The sequence below is a fragment of the Larimichthys crocea genome, chromosome III (assembly GCF_000972845.2).
Source record: "Larimichthys crocea isolate SSNF chromosome III, L_crocea_2.0, whole genome shotgun sequence".
NCBI lineage: Eukaryota > Metazoa > Chordata > Actinopteri > Sciaenidae > Larimichthys > Larimichthys crocea.
In genome coordinates this window covers 11,166,285-11,189,872 of record NC_040013.1, presented here as the reverse complement: position 1 = coordinate 11,189,872, position 23,588 = coordinate 11,166,285, and the positions used below count along the sequence as shown (strand labels likewise).

At 38.5% G+C, this 23,588-nt stretch overlaps 1 protein-coding gene across 1 annotated transcript; it reads left to right on the top strand.

Moving 5' to 3' along the window:
- The first annotated feature begins 222 nt into the window (after positions 1 to 222).
- On the top strand, positions 223 to 14,897 carry LOC104918223 (uncharacterized). Its single transcript, XM_027278480.1, is given in 28 exon segments — positions 223 to 460; positions 1,450 to 1,854; positions 1,936 to 2,059; positions 2,168 to 2,241; positions 2,318 to 2,464; positions 2,614 to 2,734; positions 3,425 to 3,489; positions 3,582 to 3,669; positions 3,880 to 3,938; positions 4,136 to 4,255; positions 4,351 to 4,488; positions 4,561 to 4,765; positions 5,076 to 5,213; positions 5,513 to 5,611; positions 5,933 to 5,995; positions 6,288 to 6,406; positions 8,722 to 8,868; positions 10,554 to 10,686; positions 11,183 to 11,331; positions 11,416 to 11,533; positions 11,758 to 11,843; positions 11,943 to 12,065; positions 12,186 to 12,320; positions 12,399 to 12,618; positions 12,706 to 12,849; positions 13,152 to 13,253; positions 13,869 to 13,931; positions 14,496 to 14,897. Coding segments are annotated over 28 exon segments (3,627 nt in total). The 5' UTR covers positions 223 to 356; the 3' UTR covers positions 14,634 to 14,897.
- The last annotated feature ends 8,691 nt before the right edge of the window (positions 14,898 to 23,588 follow it).

The window sequence follows — 23,588 nt, the reverse complement described above, 5'->3', positions numbered from 1 at the left end:
TAGACTTTGATCTATAACATGTAGTAGGTGGCACTGTTTAAAATGTCACCCGCGTCCTGAATCACAATGTACACACCACTGGACAGATATATTTCATTCTGCACAAACTAATTAATAGTAATTATAATTAATGACACATTTATGTTGTTTATATTGTGCCAGTCGTTCACATTGAGGTAGGTTCATTAGTGCCCACTCTCAGTTTCGTTTCTTCGGATAAAATAAAGTCACATGACCCTCTGTGAATGACGTTTACACGAGGAAATTGAAACTTATGCGTACATGCGAAATCAGCTGGATCCAACGGAGCATCTATGCGGACTTGAAGGGAAAAGAGCGAAGTACAGAGTCGTCATATGATGGAAAACTACGTAGCTAAACTAAACGAGTTAACACAGAAAACAGGCTCTGCGCTACGCTATGAAGACCTCGGCTCTGTTGGCCCTGCACACGATAAAGTGTAAGTTCAATTCATTTCTATTACCTGTGCATTGGACATACCTCTGTACATTGTTTTTCTGCATGTTGATAAGTGTGGAGGTGTAGATGGTTCACACAAACAAAGTGGGTAATCAATACATTAGGAAGAGGCCTGGTATATCAGAAATCTCCTCTGGTGGTTAGAGACAACAAGCTAAATATGAGCACAAGCTGAACAAGACTATACTGCTTTTATTGTCTTGTTGTTTTTAATGAAGTGGCTTGATGAAGTCCTTTAATGGACTGGTTGCACAGCAGAAAAACACAGACTTTGGACTTTGTAACCAGTCTAATAAGTGTCCCAGTGACAGTGAACCAACATGTACAATAGCAACACCTCCCCTATGTGGAATGCTTTGATACACCTTCAGTTTTGTCATGATGTCAGATATATGCTGTGTCACCAGTCCATCCAGTGCAGCAGACAACATGTATGGGATGGCCTGCCTGCTGCCACTGGATCAGTTATTGCACAAAAGATGCAGTGTTTGAATAAATGTATCGCTTTACAGTTTCAGCCTATGAAGGTAATCACTAGTGAACACAGCTGTGTGAATATCTGGGTGGAGTCCTGCAGTGTGGATGATTATTACCTCCTACAGGCTGAGTTTGGTAGTGTGCAGATTGTTATGGGATTTTTTAGAGAAAAACCCTTGAATAAGGAAGACTGGATTCAAAGTATCAAAGTTTAAGTTGAATTTATTCTTGTACAAGAAGGAGTGTTTAACAGTGCAACACACAAAGGCTCTAACAGTTGGTTCTTATACATTTTTTAAAAATGGGCTGTCTAATACAGATAATATCATAACATGGAGACATGCAAAAGACAGGAAACACACACATTATATGAGTTAAAACATCTGAACCCCAGTATAAATCCTAATTTTTATAACACAGATTCATGTAATTTGATGCACCCCAACTAAACCAACATTACTGTATAACAAAGATGTGACAATTACTCTACAGATTCACCCAGAGGGTTATTCTCAATGGTAAAGTCTATCCTGATGGTGTGGGGAAGAACAAGAAAGACGCCAAGCGTAATGCAGCTAAAAATGCCCTGGAATGCTTTTTGAACTCGATTGACACAGTAAGAATACTTTACTCGAATATTTGCATTGCAGGTATTTAAAAGACCAATATCTGACTTGTTTTATGTCTCCTTAATGTATATTTGTTATTGTCTTGACAGACAGAAAACGCAGCAGAAGTTTCTACTGCACCAATTCATCAGAATGTCACATGTCACATTCATCAGACAAGTATCACTCAAACCAACTATGTAAGTTGGCTCAATGAATATGGTCAGAGGAATGGAATGAGTATAAGAGCTGTGGAGTCAACAAGACCAGGACCGAATAGTACTATTCAGTAAGTCTTCTGACTACATCCAAATTCTTAGCTATTTTGTCAAATTTAAAAATACATTAAATAAAAGTTTTTATGATTTAGATGCTGTAGCTTTGTGGTTGGTGATACGGAGTACCCAATAGTCACTGGGAAAACAAAGAAGGAAGCTAAGGAGGAAGCAGCCAAGCTTGTTTATGATATGATAGTTGGCAGTAAGTCCACAGAGGTAAGTAATATCCACCAGTTTTCCCTGTGAACAAAAAACTATTGTGTTTGTACTGTAACATACTCAGAAGGGCACTGTCCACTATGTGAAAATGTACTTTTTTCACAGACTGCAGGAGAGACTTACAACCAAACATTCCCTCAACAAAATGAGGAATTAAATCAAAGTGTTTCTAATATCTGGTGAGTAAATCACAATGACACTCCAGTGTTCATTTTAATATCTTCATCACTGTGAATTTTTACTTGTTTATTACAGTAATACGACAAGAGGTCTCAGTGCCAACTCTGACAGCAGCTTTACAGGGGTGAATTACGTAGGATTTATCAACAACTACTGTCAGGAAAGAAATCTCCGCCCTACGTACATTGAAGAGAGGAGATGTGGTCCACCTCATCTCCCTCAGTGAGTATGAACCTGAACCTCTGTAACCTGAATAGACACAACAGACACTTTATGATAACTCTTGATTGATGTTCAGTTATGTAAACAATATTAAAATGACACAAACATAATGATCTAAACTGTTTCCTCCTATTCAAAACACAACCCAGATTTTTCTACAAGTTAAAGATCAACAAAAAGGAATACCCTGAAGGTGAGGGTAAGAATGCCAAGGAGGCCAAACAAGATGCAGCTCGGTTGGCCTGGGTTATTCTTCAAATGGACAACGAGGTATTTCATATTTTCTACTCCCTTTAAATCATCAAATATACACTCAGTTTCCAGTAACGTACACCTATTGACGGGTGACACATTAAAGCAAAGTTTGGGGCATCGATGCTTGAGATCTACAGCAAGGGGATCCAGTGGCTGTGTTATGCTGTGGAGGGCATTTTGCTGGCATGGTTTGGGTCCACATGTCCCCTCAGAGGAAAGGAGAACTGCAAATCAATACAAAACAGTTCTAAGTGTTTACCTATGATGAAACATTGCTATCCTGAAGGAAGAAGGGAAAGAAGGAAGGAACCTGAAACTTTTTCAGGTAGAGAAAACTATGTGAATCAGACATTATGGCCTTTACAGTCACCATATCTCAATCCAGTTTAACACTTAGAAGAGATCACCAAACATCATCAAACACCATAAGTAAAGTTCAAAGACCTGTAGAATGAAGGCCAAGACTAACTAAGGATTAGTAGGATTCATGGCAGGACTGTTATATAAGACTGCATTCACTTGAACTAGGTGTAATCAGTAATGTTTGGTAGAAAGGTTCAAAGGTTTCATCTCTCACAGGGAATTTTCCTAATGCTAATAGGTGACAGAAGATCCCAACCCCACCTACTTCTGAATGAAATGGTCCATTTTACCTTAAATAATTATGTCTAAGATTGTGTCAAATATCTTTTCTGTGCATTTTAGGTGTTCATGAGATCAGCAGAGTCCGAAGATAGTACAACACCGATGTCAGTAGAATCATCTACACCGTGAGTCACTCACTGTCAATAGTAAACGATAGCAGAACACAGAGTTAAATACTGAGAAAGCTGTACTCATATTTCTCATTGTATTCTTCTAGGGAGTCCCATGAATCATTATCACAAAACATGCCAATGAGTATAAGTTACCCAGAAATTGCTGATTCATCAAACCCTTCTCTGGCTCAGGTCTGTTTTCTATAATAAAAAACATAATGGTAAAACATCTTTATTAGGGGATGCAAGAATCTAATCTAATATTTAAAGATGGCGCATAGTACATGGCTATTTCGATATAGCAGATGGCATGTTGTATGTCTTAGTTCTTCAAGATAATCCAACTTAATAATCAGAGCATGGTTCAAAATTTGAAGTCTATTTAATTCTTTTTTCCCTAAGGATGCTGTCAAACGCAAGACTATGGGAAACAGTAAAAATGAGACACGCGCCCTGTCAAGGTATGAAAAACAAACAAACAAAAAATATTTGCAATGTAGCACTTATACCATATATATATTGATATGGTCTTCAATTTCTTTCCCAACAATTCTATCTAATATCTATCTATTCCAATCTAGAAGAGATTTCAACGTCAGTTTTGTTCGTTTTTTTTTTTTTTTCATTTTTCCATAAACAATCATGTTCATCTCAACAGGTTTACCTTAGACTTTGACATCATAGAGTGTCTTGGCAGTGGATCATTTGGTTGTGTTCACAAAGTAAAAGATAAACTGCTGGAGAAGCATTTTGCTGTTAAGATCATCTGCTGTGATGAGTAAGTATACTGTTGTAAGGTTCTGTTGTGCACTGCAGCATGTGCAGTATTTGTGTAAGTATTTTATTTACTTACTATTTTCTTGTTCTTCTTAGGATCAAGAAATCTCTTCGTGAGGCGAAGACATTATCAGACCTCCTCCACCGTAACATCATTCGATACTACACATCTTGGATGGAGGATACAGGGTGTCAGTGTGACATTTCTGCTGACAGTTGCAGCTCTTCTTTCCAGTAAGTCCATATATGTTAAGTCTTAAGGTTTTATTTCAAGTTAAAGAAAAGTAATTAAATATTCTTTTCCAGGCCTGCATATAATCCATCTGCAAAGTACCTCTATATTCAGATGGAGTTATGTGACACCAAAACACTTCAAGTGTGGATTGATGAGAAGAACACTCAGCCTCTGGAAGACTCAGAGAGAGGAGAAGAAAGTCTAAAAATTGCTCGACAAATAGTTAGTGGAGTAGAATATATTCACTCCAAGAAGCAAATCCACAGGGACCTTAAGGTGAGACCAGAATCTGCATTGTGTTTCTGAGACAAAGAGCATATAGAGGCATTTCATATGTCCTCTGGTTTACCCTGAGGAGTACCCTTCTGAAACCTGAGAAAGATCCTTTGTGAACCCTTAATGAAGCCTTTCAGAGGTTATTAGCTGATCAGTGAACAAAACTGCAGGTTTCAGGTACACAGATACCTTAAAAATAATTTTCAAGCTCTAGTCTCTTTCTCTCTCTAGTTCATGTGTTTTTGCCAATCAGATGAGGAACTAGATGTTTTATTTGTTTCCTTTTCTGTTTTTTCTTTTCACTGATAAGCCTGCCAACATCCTGTTTGGACTGGATGAGGATGAAGTAGTGAAGATTGGGGACTTTGGTCTGGTCACCAGAGATGATGATGCTTTCATGGACAGAACAGCGTCCACAGGAACTCCAACCTACATGGCTCCTGAACAAGTGAGATGCTCTATACCAACAAAAACCTTACTGTTATTATATGCTCACCACACCTAACAATGTTCCCGGATTTCTTGAAGCTCAGCCTCAGCTCTCTTTACTGTTGGCAGACCCGTAACATCAAAAGGTCAACATTAAATGTGTTATAACTTTAGTAGTATTTAAAAAAAAATCAAAACTGAGCTGAAAGCTGAGTCTTCATATACCTAACTTGCTAATCTATCATGATAATCAATGAGAGGATAACATCAGGCAGCTGAAGTGCCTTTTGTCAGTGCTGTGTTCTTTCCTTATTACAGAGGACAAAGACCTATGACCGGAAAGTGGACATATTTGCTCTGGGGTTGATATACTTGGAACTCCTGTGGAAAGTCTCTTCCGGCCATGAAAGAGCAAGGGTTAGTCTTTCTATAAAATGTAACATTGTGTATTATAAAATCTAGACAAATTATGACAACCATATTGTGTATGCCTATCTGTTATATACAAATAATAAACCAGCTAAGGGTATTGATTTCTTTTCTGTATGGTATTTGGCAAAAGCAGTGGACTGTAAACAGCAGATATGATGCACCTTTATCATATGCATTGTTTAATCTGTCTTGTTTAATATGTCTTGTATTTATTTGTAATGTTCAGCAGAGCACAATTTCAATTCTTAGTAAATTTCAGGCTAACTAACATGTTCTTTCAAACTTTTATCATTGCATGAATAACAGGTTTTGCTTGATGCCAGATATCAGAAGTTTCCCACTGAGTTTTCACTGAAGTTTCCCCAAGAGGTAGATTAACTTATTCTTATTATCTTAACTGATTTTCTGTTCTACAACTGCCTTGTAGAACAGTATTATGCACTGAGTGCCAGTTAGTTATGATGGTCACTAACAGAGTAGCAGTGAGACTGGCATGGGATACAGCATATCACAATGTTTTGAGCAGATATCAATTTCAGCTTACTAAGATTTCCAAGTACATATGTTGGAAACACTGTGAAGTGGAACCTTTGCAATATTTAGCATGACAGTATTTATTATTGTCAATGAGTGTCATTGTCATTTTTGTTCTTCTTTGCAGAAGCGAATCATTGAGTCAATGCTCTGTCAGCAGCCAGAAGGCCGTCCTGAAGCAAGTACACTGGAAGCAGAGTTGGAAGAGATATTCAAGATGCAAAGAATGCCTCAGGGAAATGTAACTATCTGATTATCACAAGGTACATCACAGATATATATGCACATCTGTGATTTAATGAAATGATGTATTAGACTGTAGTTAATATGAATTTAAAAATGGTCAAATACAGCACTTATAGCGCTTTAGCCTGAGGTTTTATACCAAGCACTTTGCAAGGCCTCACACACTTATGGCAATGGATGGTAGTTTGAGCTTCTGTGTTTTGCTTGAGGACACTTCAAAACTTAAATAGGAGGTGAGATCATAATCTGAATTAATCATCGAATCTAATTGTCTAGTTAAGTAATCATGTGCCATTCCATTTCTGTCAACAGATGATATGTTATTCTGTTAAAAGTATTTTAAATGGTATTACATTACAGCTTTTGTATTGAGGGTGTGTATGGTGCTGCAGGCAGATGTTGGTTTGCAGAAGTGTTGGTTTGAAAGGTTTATGATAAATTGGAATGTCTGGCTCAGTGAGGATAATCGGTAATCGATCTTAAACTAATGAGGTGAATGAATGAAGTTTGGTAAGAAAAATGTTAGCTTATTAGCATGTCACCCAGTTTGCATTTATATATTTGTGTAAAAGCTTTTTTGTTTAGAATAAAGTTACATGGTGGGAGCTTGTCATATGATGTCTTTTAATGTTTGTATCCGATACATCAGATGATTCTCTCTAACAAAAAATCTGTTTCTATGAATATTTTGTTATACATTTGTTTAAATTACACTGAGATGTGCTCCATGAAACTGGATTTTGTCCAACTATGTGATGGCCTGTGAGACCAGACTGGATTCTCCAAGGTGCTTGTGTGGATATGAAGAATATTAAGCACAGAAATAAAACAGCAGATCTAGTTCAGGAGTATTACAGTTAGGACAGGAAATATAGTGAGTACATTCAGCTTTACACGGACGGGTTAAAGAATCCACTAACAGATACAACATGGGCAATTAGTGGTGATTCCCAGTCACCAGACTATGGTCTGTAGGAGAACATCTTATATCACAGATCATCACAGACTTTGTAAGTGCATATGCTGTTGAATGACGTGCAGTACTGTTAGCTTAAGAGTGGATGGAAGAGAAAACCAGAACACATCAAGAAATACTGTATGACTTACCTTTTAATATTTAAAATTTAGCTCATCAGGGAAAAGATATAGTATTTATGTGGGTACCAACACATTGAGGAATCCAAAGAAATTAAAAAGTGGACAAGTTGGTGAAGGAGATGGTGAGGAGAAAATCTAAATCAGATGGGTTGGAGGGAAATAATCAAACAGGCAATGGCATTGGGAGAATGAGATCAAAAGTGACAAAGTACAAAATAGGGGTAGAAATAGTGGATTTAACAGAAAGGAACAGGTAATTAAGAGTATATTAAGAATAAGTCACAGAAACCGTACACTTTTTATTAGAGCAGAAAAAATATCTCAGGTCTACACAGGCTATGGGGGGGCAAACTCAGAGCTTGTTGGATAAACCGAACATCTCAATTAAAGCTCAATTTCAGTAGCCTATTTGCACATTAGAACCCTGAATGAGACATCGCTCGAGTTGAAAAACTTTGGGAAAGCTATACAAAAGGTATGTAAATTGTGCTGTGGACTTAAAAAAATAATGAAACAGACTAACTACTAGCCTACAATATCTGAGTAATATTCCAAGTTGTCAGGAATGCGTTCCCCCTGTTTTAAACGGTCACATTTAATGATATCAGCCTGAAAATCACAGGACTATGTTGTGGGGAAAGAAGTCAGGAGTATGAATTTGAAAGATGTGAAAGCGTCCTTTCATATTGAACAGAGGGGGAACAGTATCTGACAGTAATCTTCCAAGCTGTGCTTTACCTGCTATAATAGTGCTGGATTAAAGACAAATATGATAAAATAGCTATTTATATTTAGCCTATAAATGAATGAGCATACTTTCTTCCAAAAGTCCATAATATTCAAAATGAAAAGTCTCTCACAAATATAATATTTTTTTTATTGATAGAAATAACAGTACTTGGTTGTGTTAATAAAGACATGCGTGCTGTTGTCCCGGTTTAAAAATATAAGTAGACAGTCATGAAATGTTCACTTCTACAATACAACATGCTCAGATAAAGCTCTCTTTAAAAAGTCAGTCATTAACCTGAGCTCTGTCCACAGTGCTTCTGTGGTACGCGCACAACCGCTCGGGGGCGAGCTTTTTGTGAACGCGCGCTTCTTTTAATTCTGGAAATTTCGGAGCTCGACTCCACACCGGAAGTGGAAGAAGACATGAAATGACGGCGTAGTGGAGGGGGAAATTTAAAGCTACGCGAGCTGCTGCAGTGAGACAGTATCAACTCACGGCTGCTTCGCTCGCTCGCTTGTAGTATATTTTTCGAGATGGACTACGTGGCCGAGCTGAAGCAGCTTGCAGCCAGAATGAACTCGACACTAAAGTTTGAGCGAGTTCGCTCTGATGAACATGACTGCAGGAAAAGGTGAGTGAGTGAGTGCGGATAGCTGGGGTACACGGTGTGCTTAAATGGAGGCCACTCCAAAGCTGCAGCTTGTGTGTGTAACATTGCACGTAACGCTGCTGAAGAAAGTGAACGGGGTTAACCACGAAGTTGACGTGAATTTCGGCACCATCTTCATCTCCCACCAAGGTTAACAATCATGGTCGTAATGATGGCTGGCTCAATGCGTTTGCTTAGTTTTTTTCAACACGAGAAAACGTGTGTGTGTGTGTGTGTGTGTGCCCCCCCCCCCCCCCAAAAAAAAAAAAAGTTAAACACCAATATAAAATTATCAAACCAAGTTTTGTCAAATTCCTTCCTGTGTGTGTGTCCTGTTGTTTGCTACATGTGTGAACGACTCTTGTCGTGTGTGTGTCCTGTTGTTTGCTACATGTGTGAACGACTCTTGTCTATGGCGGTCTGAGTATATTAATATAAACAGCTTCATTCAGCGCCTCCCTCCCCCAAGAGATGCTGGCTGCAGACCTCCACTGTCAGGCCCGGAAATGAACGGGATACATTTCAAAATAAAACTGCAGAACTCCACTGTCAGGCCCGGAAATGCAAGGGATACATTTCAAAATAAAATCGTGAATTCACTTCCGGTTGAATCGTTTTCCTAGCAAATGAATTAATTGGTAAACAATGACATAAAATCTTTCAATTCCCGGTCTATTGTATATATTGTTTTTATAGTAAACTTTTGTTTGGTCAGTGTCATTTCACATAACAAACAAAAGTTATGTTCATCAATGATTAATCATTAATCAAAATCAGTTAAATGTAAACGCTAGTGCTCTTTATTCAGAAAACCCTCATGTCACATCTACATTTCAGGATCTGGTTATTATAGACACAGATTACATGTTAAATATAAATATTTCAATATTTATCATCACATTAGTAGCTGTAAACACTCAGCATTAGAAAAATACATACGTTGGTTTGGTGCTTACATAAGGAGTAAACATTTATAATCATCACTTTAAAAGTTACATACGTTGTTTCTGGTGCCTGTTTGTTTCCCACCCCCCAAAAAACGTCATCACTTCCGGGCCTGACAGTGGAGGTGCGTGACAGTGGAGGTCTGCAGCCAGGTGCCTCTCCCCTCCCCTCTCCCACTGTGAGTTACTATGCTAATGGGGATGCTCTGAAACTTTATGATGAATCTCAATATTAGGTTTTTGGTTTGTATCGCAGTAAAAAAAAAAAAAAAAAAAAAAAAAATCATGAATGTAGCCTGACTGTAAATCATATAACATAATTGAACATGACACATGTCAAGCTTCAGAGCTTCTCCCTTCATTATTAACAGCATGGTAGTCATGGCGGAAAGGTGACAGCAAGCCATCAGACATGTTGCTTAATCTTGGTACTGATTGATTGATTGATTGATTGATTGATTGATTGATTGATGTGTTTTTCTGTTAAATAATTTAGGCTAAACGAGGCTCACTGGAACACTAAGAAGAATAAAAATAAAACATGTAGTGAAAAGTTATATAGATGGTTGATTATTTGAAAGATTAAAATGTGAGAGGCTTTGCAAAAAAGATATATTGAAAAGTCAAAAAAAGTCAATACAACTAAATATATAATTTTCTAGTATCTGAAATGAAGCATATCTATAAAGATTTTTTTGTTTGTTTTTGTTTTTTCCCCATTAGATTCTGCATGAGGGCTGTGGTCGATGGCCAAGGCTTTCCCAATGGTGTGGGGAAAAGCAAAAATAAGGCGAAGCAGAAAGCAGCTAAATGGGCCCTGAGATGTTTGAATGTGAAGGAGAATGAGAGCCCGGTGGTAAGATTGTTCTTTATGAAATGGTATATGTTGAATTTTGTGTTTTTGTATTTGTGTTTTACAAGCAAACACAAACCATTTCTCATTGATTAATAATAATATTTATTATGGTGTGACAGCTTTCACATGTGCTTTACAAGAGAAAATGTTAACAATAAAACTGAACTGTAAAAAGAAGCCAACTCTAAAACATAAGCAACGACACTAGACAGCACAAGGTGAGAGATAGGCCAGCTTGAGTAAAGCAGTAAAGAATAAATGGGTCTTCAGTGCTTTTTAAAAGCTTCAACAGAGGTGGCAGAACGTTAGTGTGTTCGGAGCACAGATCTTTTTTTTTTTTTTTGTCACAGGGGACAATCAGTAAGTGACCTACTAGTGATTTGAAGATGGAGCAGATCAGAGATGTATGCTGGTGTCTGACCCTGTAAAATGTTTGTTCATCCAAACATTGGCAGTAGTTACTAAAAAAATATATATATTTGCTTTTTTCTTTCAGACTGAAAATGCTACAGAAATTCCTGCTGCAAAAGCTCATAAACGTGTTCAAATCAAACACGAGAGCTTGCTCAATGAATCTGGCCTGTTGAACAAGATGCCGATAAAGGCTGTGGAGTCACCAAGACCGGAACCAAATAATGCTACTCAGTAAGTCTGCACACTATTCAGGTTAATTTGTAGTTGATTTGTCACCATTTAAAAATGCTTTACCTAATGTTTGTGTGATATTAGATGCTGTAGCTTCGTGGTTGGTGATAAAGAGTACTCTGCTGCCACTGGAAAAACAAAGATGGAGGACAAGAAGGAAGCACCCACGCTTGCATTTCAAAACAAAGCTGGCAGTGCAAAGGTAAGTATTAATACATACTGGTTTCTCCTGGCTTAACTGAAGTACCAGAGAACAGCACAGCATATTAGATTGTTAGACTTGCTGTACTTTGGGCAGATCCAGTTGAAAGCAGCAGTAAGGTGTATTACCCATTTGAGGTTTGAATAAGTTTAATGATTTTACTCATTTACAGTAAATACATTCAGTACTCGTTATGATGATTTTTTTTTTTTTTGGTCATTAAGGATGTACTGAATCCTGAAGGAGTGAACACAGGAAGCGGTCCCAGTGATAAGACCCAACCAGGATCAACCCAATCAGGAATCTCCAGGTATGGAAAATGAAAAAAAGTTTAAGCATGTATTTTCTGTGGTTTTGTGTTTATTAATTTTAACAACTGATCTAAAGTAAGAGACATTTCTTGTTTCAGCAGGTTTACACAAGATTTTGACTCCATAGAGTGCCTCGGCAAAGGCGGCTTTGGTTGTGTTTTCAAAGCAAAACAAAAATTGACTGGGAAGGATTTTGCTGTCAAGATTGTGCTCTGTAAAGAGTAAGTCAAATATACTGTATAGTGATGCTTTATGTTGTAATGAGTATGTTTTAAGTAAGTAATCCATCAGTGTTCTGTTTTCTGTTGAGTTCAGTTCAGTAAGTTAATTTGTATCCGCAGGAACGGAAAAGCACTACGGGAGGTGGAGGCATTATCAGACCTCCATCACAGTAACATAGTTCGATGCTTCTCTTGTTGGATGGAGGACTCAGGATACCAATGGGACAGTGCATCTGACAGTTCCAGCCCTACACAGTAGGTCACATCGTCTTACTAAAGTTCGTACTTATCTGAGACAAAAATTTCTTCATCTGTCTTTTCATATCTTTCTAGGTGTTCTGTGGGAGATACTTCCATAAAGTACCTCTACATTCAGATGGAGCTGTGTGACACCAAAACACTTGGAGTGTGGATAGACGAGAAGAATGTTCAGAATGTGAAAAAATCTCTGCAAGACTCCAAGAGAAGAGAAGAAAGTCTAACTATTGCTCAACAAATAGTCAATGGAGTCGAGTACATTCACTCCAAAATGCTCATCCACAGAGACCTGAAGGTGAGACAAAGTGAATCACATCATTTATTATATTACATCAGTCATGAAGCATGTTTACATGTTTGTTTATGTCTTTCCCACGGTTAGCCTGCCAATATCATGTTTGGGCAAGATGGAGAAGTAAGGATCGGAGACTTTGGTCTGGTCACTGCTGAGAATGATGACGATGGCGAGAACCTGATTGAGAGAACGGTGTACAAAGGAACCCCTTCTTACATGGCTCCGGAGCAAGTGAGATGCTTTATACTGACATCCTTAAAGTCTTCTCTATTAACATTGACAACATAAAGAAAACTGTTTTCATTTGTGGTCCGGACAACTTTAGAAAGTTTGACACCTTGTTTCTTGCGATGTTATAGACTGTTTTAGGTTAATGTAATAAAATGTGTGTGTTTCTACAAACAGAAAACATAATTAACTATTGGATTAGTTACATTCAGTGACTTGATGAGTTTAACTGCTTTAATATCTAGTGATTAGGACTGAACAAATACGCTGCATTTTGTTAATATTGTGTCCTTGTTCTACAACAGAGGAGCCAGAATACTTATGATCGAAAAGTTGATATATTTGCTGTGGGGCTGATATACATCGAACTTCTTTGGAAATTTCCCACTTGGCATGAAAAACAAATGGTGAGTTGGTCAGTTACAATCCAAAATTGAACTAAGTGTTTCATTAGCAGTTGATAACCTGCTCTGTTTGATTGTTTTTGAAGTTTGAACAGTATCAGACACAGCTGCATACTGAGCTAAGACAGGTATCCAGGATGTTGCAGTCATCTCAGTAATTACATTGTCATTTCTTGCACGTTTTGTGCTTTGCTTAACCTCTGCAGCACACCGTATGATTGATCTATTTCAAGAGAATGACTTGTAATTAGCAAAGTGTGTACATTTACTGTAAATGTGTAGAATTACCTTGATCATATGCACGGCACCAGGTGTTATTGTAGTCACAGGAGCAGCTCGACAGCCTAATGTACAGCTGATAAGCTACGTCTTGATTTTATGGTTCAAAACCTTTATTAGCAGGCTTATGAAATAAAATCACTGTTGCCCCTTTCATGCCCCTTGCTCTCTCTGCTCCCTGCAAACACATTGCCTCATTATTAGGCATTTGTGCAAACCAGGCAACTTTTTTATTTATTTATTTTTTATGTTGTGACACCAAACTGCCATAAGTTTAACATACCAGGCGTGTCCTGCCAGTTACTGTTTGCTTTTTTTTGTCACTGCATGACTTTTCAGGTGTGGAACGACATCAGAAAGCAGAAATTACCAAAGGGCTTTTGGGACAACTTTACCCAAGAGGTACATCATTTGTACATTTTGTCAATATACTTCCGATATGAATCAGTCAGTATGGTTTATATGCCCATAAGTACCCAGGTCACTCAGAGAAACTGGGTTACCCAGGCAGAACATGTTTATGTGCACTGTAGTTTACCTGCTCACTGGAAACTACTCCACTTATACTTGACCTTACTTACCCTAAAGTTTTCATATGCACATGCATATTTGGAAAAGTCCATTACAGTACATGTTGGAGAAATTTGCGTTTTCCAGGAGAAATCTACCTGTCTAAAGCAGGTTTTTTTCTAATCCCCTGCCCCATTTATGAAAACCAGATTTGTCATTTACATAATCTTTAAGAAATCCACTTAGTGTTTCCTACAGGGTGCCAGTTTACTGGTGATGGAAACACTAGTGTTTGAACTATTACTGTTGAGCCTCTAAAGGAGCCAAAGCAGAGCCAAGACTGTTGTTTTTAAATAACAAAACCTCTTCAGCACAGCAGGCAGAAGTATTTAGGGAATATAGCAATCTTTCTCAATGCATTATAGATCTCAGTAGTTGTTCTTTTTTATGTTGCAGTACTTCATCATAAGACCAATGCTGAGTGCGAAACCAGAAGACCGACCCGAAGCAAGTCAGCTGAAGACAGACTTGCAAAAGTGCATTCGTAAACTTACCCCTCAGGAAATCCACCGCGGTGGCATCCGCTCTGTCTGATTATTACCACTGTAATAATAATCAGACAGTTATTATTACAAGGGTAATAATTATGACCAGTTAGTCAGTATTAAAGCACTTTATGATGCTGGATGGTCACTGACAGGTGGTCTGATATTTATTAAGCACTGTATAGAATTTTCACTCAGGTGATTGATTTGATCAGTGCAGAATATTACACTTGTTTTGAATCACTGTCTGTCTGTAAAGTGAAGCACCGTCCAGTCAACTTTGCTGAATTTTGCATACCATGCCACTCACTGCCTGGTGATTTCTGGGGGTGGGAGGGATTTGTCATTTTAGACTGCCTGGTGATTTCTGGGGGTGGGAGGGATTTGTCATTTTAGTGTTAGCGAAAATTAATGTAAGAATGTTTCTGATATGCAAGTACTATAAGATGTTTGCTTTGTTATACCTTTTTATAAAATGATGTGATAATTTCACATTTTACTGAATTATGTTAATCATGTTTATGTCAAGTTACAGTACTTAACTCATTTATTTGACCACCAGCCAATGTAATGTTTATGCCACAGCTGCCCTAAATTAGCATTGGTAATTACCAAAATCATTTTTTATGTTTCTGTAATGGTTAATACACCATTACTGTATGTAGATGCTCTTTAACCAAAATTATATTTTTAATGCTAAAATATAATTATTATTGATCATCATCATTGATATCAAATCAAATTTACGGTTTTACAAAGAAAAGTGAAAAAATAAGTCTTGAAATTAAGATTCTTAAGATGTCAAATTATAGTTATTTACTCGCATTCCCAAACAGAAGATTTAGTTTTAGTGGTTGAATGTTATGCTTTATTAATTTCTAACTTCTCAGAGGAGCCCAGTGAGCCGGCTTAAATTTGTTATGAAAAGGTGAATTCAGTTTGAAATTCCTCATTCCTGTTCAAAATTGTAAAACGTTGAGAGCTCACTGAAAATTAAGCAGTCCGCAATTAAAACACGTCATGATGCTGGATGGTCTCTGACAGGTGGTCTAATATATTTGTTAAGCACTGTATATCATTCTGATGTTTTTTGATGCTGAGAGGTGAAGAACCTCTCAGATGAGCAGTCAACAACAATCACAGTGGTGACTTGAATTTTTAATAAAAATTAAAAAAAAGCTTTTTCAAATGTTCTTCTTTGTTTGTTGAACCGATGTTGAGCCTACATGATGGAAACCATTCTAAAGCCACTTAGATTGATTATCTTGTATTTACAGTAAGGTGTTTTTTTTTATTGTTTTTATTTTAAAGAGCTTTTACGCAAATCCTCATCAGGAAAAGCCTATCTCAGCTGACTTAAGGCAAGAGGTAGGGTACAAGTCTTCAGTTCATCACAGGGCATAGAGACAAGCATTCACACTCATGCCTACTATTAAGGTTATGTCTTTGGACTGTGGAGGAGAGAACACGTGCAGATACAAGAACATCCAAACTCCACGCTGCTAAGATTTGAACTTGCTGAGGCGACAGTGCTAACCACTGCCCTCATGCAAATGTCTAATTTCTTTAATGGATTTTAATTCACATGGCATTTAAATACAAGTATAATAAATTATATATAATAATACAGCTTTCACAGTATTTGCATGCTTTATGTTAAAGTATGACACATTTAGACTACTGCAGTGCTTTTGCAGCATGTGTGTTCAATTTAATATGTAAAGATACATTTTTATACTGACAGATAATTACAATACAGCAGTAATATACTATTTCAAGCTCACCAAATTCATATCAAAGGTGGTTTGTTTTGTTAAAAAAAAAAGCAGTTGTGCCGTAAAATGTACAAACATCTGCTTGATAACTGCACATATGTAAAACTCTAAGAAACTCCTGAGACTGCTTTATTGGCTATTGTTTCCCATGATCAAGATATCCATACATTATACAGTTAAATACACCACATGAGGGCAGTCTTGCCCTTCATCATGTACTTTATATCCCAGGATTTCTTTTGATGACAAGAGCAAAGAACAAGAGCAACAAAGACAACACTATAATAAGTAGGATTACACATACAGTGTGTTTTGGGATGAGTGAAGCAACAAATCATTTACCAACGTCCAAAATGTGCATAATGGTTCAGCAGTCTGGGGTAATGTAAAACTACAGTGTGCACGCAGACCTCATTGTTGTTGTCTTTTGTAATGTGACCTGTAGGGGGAGCTGTGGCTCTGTGTAGCTCAGGCTGTTCAGAGTGTGTCTGCAGACTCCAGGCTCCCTACAGCCTGTGGGCGAGAGGTTTATTCACAGTGAGAGGGCCAAACCGAGGGAGCTGTGTGACATTTAATCATGCCTCTAGCGCATGGTTGATGATTAGCATCTCCGTGGAAAACAACAGTAACAAGTGCCAAATGCAGGATCCCACACAGTCACCTGGCCGTGGTGCACAGAGTCACTTAGGCCCCTGGTAATCAGCACAAATCAGCTCCTGCAGCTCAGCGTGTTAACTCAACAATCTCAACTGTAAAGCTCAAATTTAGCTCAGTGCCTGTGGATAGAAGCCATACTGTTGGATTGACTGCTGGCAGATTGAATTACTTGGTGGTAGCTTCTGTCACGGCCCTATCCAATAGACCCACTGTACAAATGTGGTGGTGACAGAAGCTGTAAGGAGGGTTAAAAGCTACTGAAATAAGGTAGTTCTATCCAGGATCACCTTATCCTCCCTCTAGAGAGCACAGGATATTTTGAACCTTGCACACTAACAGTCGCCTCAGATCTCTGGAGGTTTATGAGAGTCTCCACTCCAGAGGGTCCCTCTGAACTCACTATTTAATTTGAGTTTCTTTGTTGACGCAAAAGTTGCATTAATTAATTTCTTGGCCATTTAGGGGCAGAACAACCAACTGAAAACAGGACACTGATGGATTATCAGTCATTAAGATGATTTAATCAAGCCATTTTTGAGTCTATATGATGAATGTCGATCCAGTATTTTCAATATTTTTGGTCTCTTCCGCTGATAAATGCTCTACTATGTTCACTAGCTACTGTTGTTTCTAGCTGTTTTGCAGGTAGCACCAAATAGCTACCTGCCATTTGGTGCTGTGCTGCTACAGTAGTTGGTTTATCACAGCTGATGAGAGCGGTGAGAATAAATTTAAACAGTTGCATGCTGTAGAACAGCTGCAACACTCTTCACAGCACATGTAATCATTTTGATCTGTTTTTAATATTAAAATATTGATTAATGCAGCTGTAAACCAGTGGGATGAGAACAATAAAATCATAAAACTTTTTGTCAGTTTCAGCCATTTTTTCCCAAGATAAATAAAGTGCGTCCGGTTTTGTTGCTATATTTATGTGATAGTGTAAATTTATTGTGATTAAATATTTCTTCACTTCCCCAATGACACCAACAACAGATAGCTGAACTTTCCTTTTTTTTTTATTTGAAGATGTCATTTAGATATGAACTCCATGAGAAAACTTTGAATTATTCTTCCCCTGACATTTACACCGCAAAACAATGTACTTTCTCTCATTTTAGAAGATAAGAAACCTGGTATGCTTCCAATCTTCCACAGCTGTTGCGCTTGTGTGAGCAGGGTTATTGGATGTATTGAGGTCACTTCCTCTGAGAGCAGTATGGGCACTGAAGCAGTGCTCCAGTCAGTGGCTTGGACCATGTAGTCAGGGGTAAAATGGACTCACCAGTCAGGAGCACAGCAGCAGATTGTCTCCCTAAAGTCCCAGGGGTTGGAGCAAACGATTACTCTGTGCGCAGCCTCATTGCAGAAACAGAAACCAGAGTTTGTTCTGCTCTGTGTGTTTTAGGAATCAGACTTGCTGCAAAGACAAAACTATCGCCCACCAGCCGACATCAAAATGACACTTGAGGATCCACGTAAGTTGTCAGATTGTGTTGCCATCTTCCCTGCCTGTACATATATTATAGAAGTTTCTTTTGTTTCGCTTAACCTCTGGTGAACTCCAGTTAACTGGAGCATGAACACATGCTGTGCCTCGCCACAGGCCCCACTTGGCTTTTTTACTGTGGACTTTCCACCTCTCCAGAACCACATCCTGCCACTGTCCACTCCACTTAAGAAACACTGCCAGTGTTGTTTAAAGGGCCATACCAGTGCATTTTAACTTACTTGACTACAATTCATGGAAACTTTACCAACCATTTCACAGTTTCAGATCTAAAAAATAAAGCTTTTCCAGGAGGGCCTCACAGGACCTCACAAAGATAACTGTCTATGCTGCTTTTAATTAGTAGTTTTAAATTAACAGTGGATCGTATTGACTTGAAAGGGGTGGCACAACTTTGCATTTTTTGGTTTTGTAGCCTGCGACATAACTGCTTCAGTTCATGAGTCGTAGTGAGTGGGTTAAAAAATACAAAACTTTAAACACTACAACTCTTAGAGCACTGTAAGCACTGTGGTAATGAGGCTTCAGAGTGTTTGTGAGTTCTACGAAAGGAAAATCCAAGACATTATGAGTAACTAAATGAGCACTTTTAGACTCAAATGCTACTAAAAAGGAATTATGTTTAAAAAGGCAATTAGGGGAACTGTACACCCAGTTCAAAGTCCCATCCCTTTATGGTGCTTGATAGATCAGATTCAGTGAATTTTCAGACATCCTTGTCTGTCTAGACCTGCCAAAATAGTATTCCTTGTTGTGCAGAGAATGTTTTGATACAGGCTTTGGGAAATGAAATAGCTGAATAAATAAAATATGACACATTCAAATAAATTCTTAAGACTCTATATATATGGATTTTTGTTCAAAATTTGAATGAGGATGGTGTGTTGTGGGACTTAGCCTCCTGACCTTAGTATTGCTAAAATCCTGGCTGATTAAATTTACATTTACAACAGATATTTTCAATTCTTTCTGCTTAAATCCTGTGAATTAACTGAGTGATTATTTCTATACGTGTTGAATACCATTATAATGCGAAACTTACTGGTCTCCCAACATGAGAGAGATTATTATTTAGTCCATGCTTACTCAACTGCTGCTCACTCTGGGCCGACACCAGGATGTTAACCAGCTGTGGATTTGATGTCTGAAGTATTATGACAACAGTCTTCAGATAGTATTAGGAAGAATAAAATGCTAAGTGGATGTCAGGTACAAATTCAGAGAATTAAAAAAAAGCTTGTGTCATGACCTGGCTCTGAGAGTCATGGCAGAAAGGGAGTCCACACCATGTACATTTGTTTAAACAATTCTTTATTAAATCAAATTAAACCAGATTAGACCAAATTAAACAATCATAAAGGATTTGTTATGGAGTGTGTAAAAGCAGTGGTATCAGTGGTGTAGGGTGTGCATGAGTAAGAAGTGTGAGTGTGCAAGTGTTGATAGTGTGAAACAAAAGCAAAGGACAACCTAAAGCATCAAACTAAACCAAACCAAAGCCGGAGAGAGATCAGAGAAGTGAGTGAGTACCTGGCTGCAGTGGCATAAATACTACTACTAATCCAAAGTAATGTAATAGAAAACACCTGCAAACAGAGAAACCACACCCAGAGAAGAGGAGGAGGAAGGGAAACACTCCGAGGATGCCACATAGGGCATCACACTTGGATTTATTTCACATTGTGCACTTCACAGACTACACCAGGTTAAAGTACAAGAGGATGTTTCACCAGATATAGTTTGCAGTGTTTTTCTTCCCCCTGGAGATTATACTGAATATAGGACAAAAAGTTCTGCTGTCATTTTTCCTTCCAAGCCGTTATAATAAAGCTTGACCTGAGTATACGTGAGCTCCTTTGTGTTCACTCACATCCACCTGATTCAGCTTCAGTCAGCAGAGGAGATCACATCCTCTTCACAACACCTACAGTACATCCATCCTCCCCCGAGCTCTTGTACTCTGGTTACATAAAACTCATTTCATGTGAGAACTCCCAATTGGTCGACAATAAATGCACTGTAAATCAGAGACAACAGACTTGGCAAACTTTGCTTCACACCAGCCAAATATTCCCTCATATATTACAATATTCATTCTTATTTCGTGCGTTTACTCCTCAAAAGTACCACCCCACTGTCTCCTGAGAGTAGGCCTCTCAGATAGAAGAAATAACATTTTCACATCACAGGATTTCTCTGCTAAGCTGTTGTTGTTTATCACCACTGGGTAGACTGTGGCAGCTGTTGCATCTCTGCCTTTTTCTTTTCACACTCCTGTCCTGGTATGTTTTGTCAATCTAATTTATGTGAACAAACTCAAACACATCTTCTCTAATGTAATCTTCATGAAACCATGGAAGATGCAGTATTTGATGCAGAAATCTAGATATAAAATGAAGCACTCCCACAGAAGAATAGATGTTTTAGAGAGTTTATGTAAACACATCACTGAGTGTTCATTGACTTTTCTTGGCTTGCTCTGTGTGGCAGCTGAAAGAGCTGTCAGAACAACTTGACTTAGGCTGCCTTGTGTCACTTTGTGTGGGTTAGTAATTTACTACAAATGATATTGCGTTCCCTTTGTTGTTTTTCAACTTCTTGCTCCCCTTAAATCCCTGACTGCCACACCGCGCAGCTTTAAAGGTCAAGGGCACAAGGCAGACTCACCTGGTTAAATCTTTAATAAGTCAAAGAGTCAGCCCCATCTGGAGTTTAGATGTTCATAGCACAGCAGCAGGGGAGGCAGCAGTGTGTCAGGAGGATCCTCTGAAAGCTTCTGCAGCCAGTTATTCCTGTTTTCTTTTGCAGAAATGACACCTTCTGACAGCCCAGCTGTTGTGCCGATTTCATGCCCACAGGAAAGAAGTGTGTGAGGTGATGCAATCATGATGTAAGTGTGGATTTCTCAGAAGGAATGCGGAAAGAAAAAAAGAAAGCGACAAAAAAAACATTGCACTTAAACAGGTACCACGGTGCTCTGTGGGGAAAAAAATCTAAACGGCGCACTCGGTGTCAGAGTTTGTGTCTTTATCTGTGACAGGTGTGAGAGTTGAAGGTTACAATATGTACCCACTGCAGCCGCCCACACTAATGTTGTTTACTGCGAGACGGATCCTTCCGAATCAAGGACAGAGACATCTGAGCATCCTTAATGCTGTCATAAATATATCACAACCATGGTAAATACAAGGCAACAGACAGTTCTCTAAAAGTAACAATTTTATTTGCTTTGAAATGATTCAGAAAGGTGGTGTCTACTTCTACATCTGCACCTGCAGACTGAAGCCACGAGATAGGATTCATGCTCCATGCCTGTTAAGTGTTTATAGTCTAGAAATTAGAATATTCAACGCTGGCATGTTCACACAAGGTGACTTCATTGCATAATTGAAATGATAAGTGAGAGTAAATTCAGGTAGTGTGATGGCAGTGGTGATTACCTGAGCACAAAGCACTCTGGTTGCAGAAAAATAAGACAGAAAAAGGCGAGCTCATCAAACTGGCAGATGAATTGAAAGATAGAGTGAATGGACAGGAATGAATTACTTTTGTAATGTTTGCGGATTCATGGTTGCCTCTTCCTCTTTGTGTCAGTAGTAATTACACAGACACCTATGGGAGAGGCAGGGAGGGAGATGAAAGAGGCTGTGAAACCAGGACATGAACAAAGCCAGAAACAGAAACAGGGGGCCAACGCTTGAACACCAAGCCATGACAGACAGCCTTTGGGGCTGTTTTATTCAGCTGCCAGGAGCTTTTTAGGATTCGTTTTATCTGCTCAGCCTTCCCACCCACCCACACACCCACCCCTCTGGATGGTGCCCCAGATGATTTGTGTCCAGTTTGGCTTCACTCGAGCCAACACAGCCTGGAAAAGCAGACGCACTCTGCCTCCTTCTCTGCAATCAGCCCGCCTGTCTTGTGTTTGAGAGCTGTTAAACCTCTTTTCTGCCTGAGTGGGTTTGTTTGCATTTAAGCGAAAGGTCACTTCAGGTTGTATGTTTCAAAGATGAATTTAGAGCATATTTTACTAATAACACTTTGATCTTTTTATCTGGATTTTGCTTTTCCTGGAGGGTGACTCACAACAACATGATTGGTGAGAGCAGCAAATCAAGTCTTGCTTAAACATGTTAAGCATATCATAGTGTATGAATGAAAGAGCCCACCACATTATATGGAGGATGTGAAACCACCAGTAAATTTCATCATTCAGTCACATACTTTTCTTCTTTTGCCATTTCAGTCTTTTTGATCCATAACTTCTAAATTTATTCCTTCTATCTTTTGAATCTTTCTTAGAAATTTCACGGAAAACCAACTGTAATTTCACTTAAATGTCCAATTTGTAGGATTTAGTTACATCTAGCGGTGAGGTTGCAGATCGCAACTGTCCGGCTCCCTCTGGATATATAAATGGCTTCTAAGTTAATAAAAACACAACATAAATTGCATATTATTAAATTTAATTTCATCCCTCATACTGCTGGATGGAAAGTCAGGGGATCACTGAAGTCATTGGGATTCATCCTCTGGTAACCACAAATGTGTGTATAAAATTTCAAGGCAATTCATATCTTCTTTTTTTGGCCTTTTCAATTTATATTTTAATAGAGACAGCTGAAGAGTGACAGGAAATGCAGGGAGAGAGAGATTGGGAATGACACAGGTCAGATTCGAACCCTGGGCTTCCGCAGCAAGGACTGAGCCTTCGTACATGGGGCGGCTGCTCTACTAACTGAGCTAAACACTACCCCAAGGCAATACATTTCATATTTGTGTTGGTCCAGTCTAGTCTTGCATGAGCATAAGCACAACATACATGTAATGTAATTCATTACAAGGGTTGGGGAGTTGAGATTGATTGCGGCTCCTTTTATAGAAGAAGCTGCTCTACATACATGTATTGATCCTTACTGGAGAGAAGCCTGTTATGTCTGGTGCCTTTAAAAAAAAAATCAATACCAGTCAAAGCCAGTGAATCTTTTGTAAGGAAAGATTCAGTGTGTCAGCAGGTAACAAAGGAGCAGGCAGAGCCTGATTAGAAACTGGATTGCTTGTT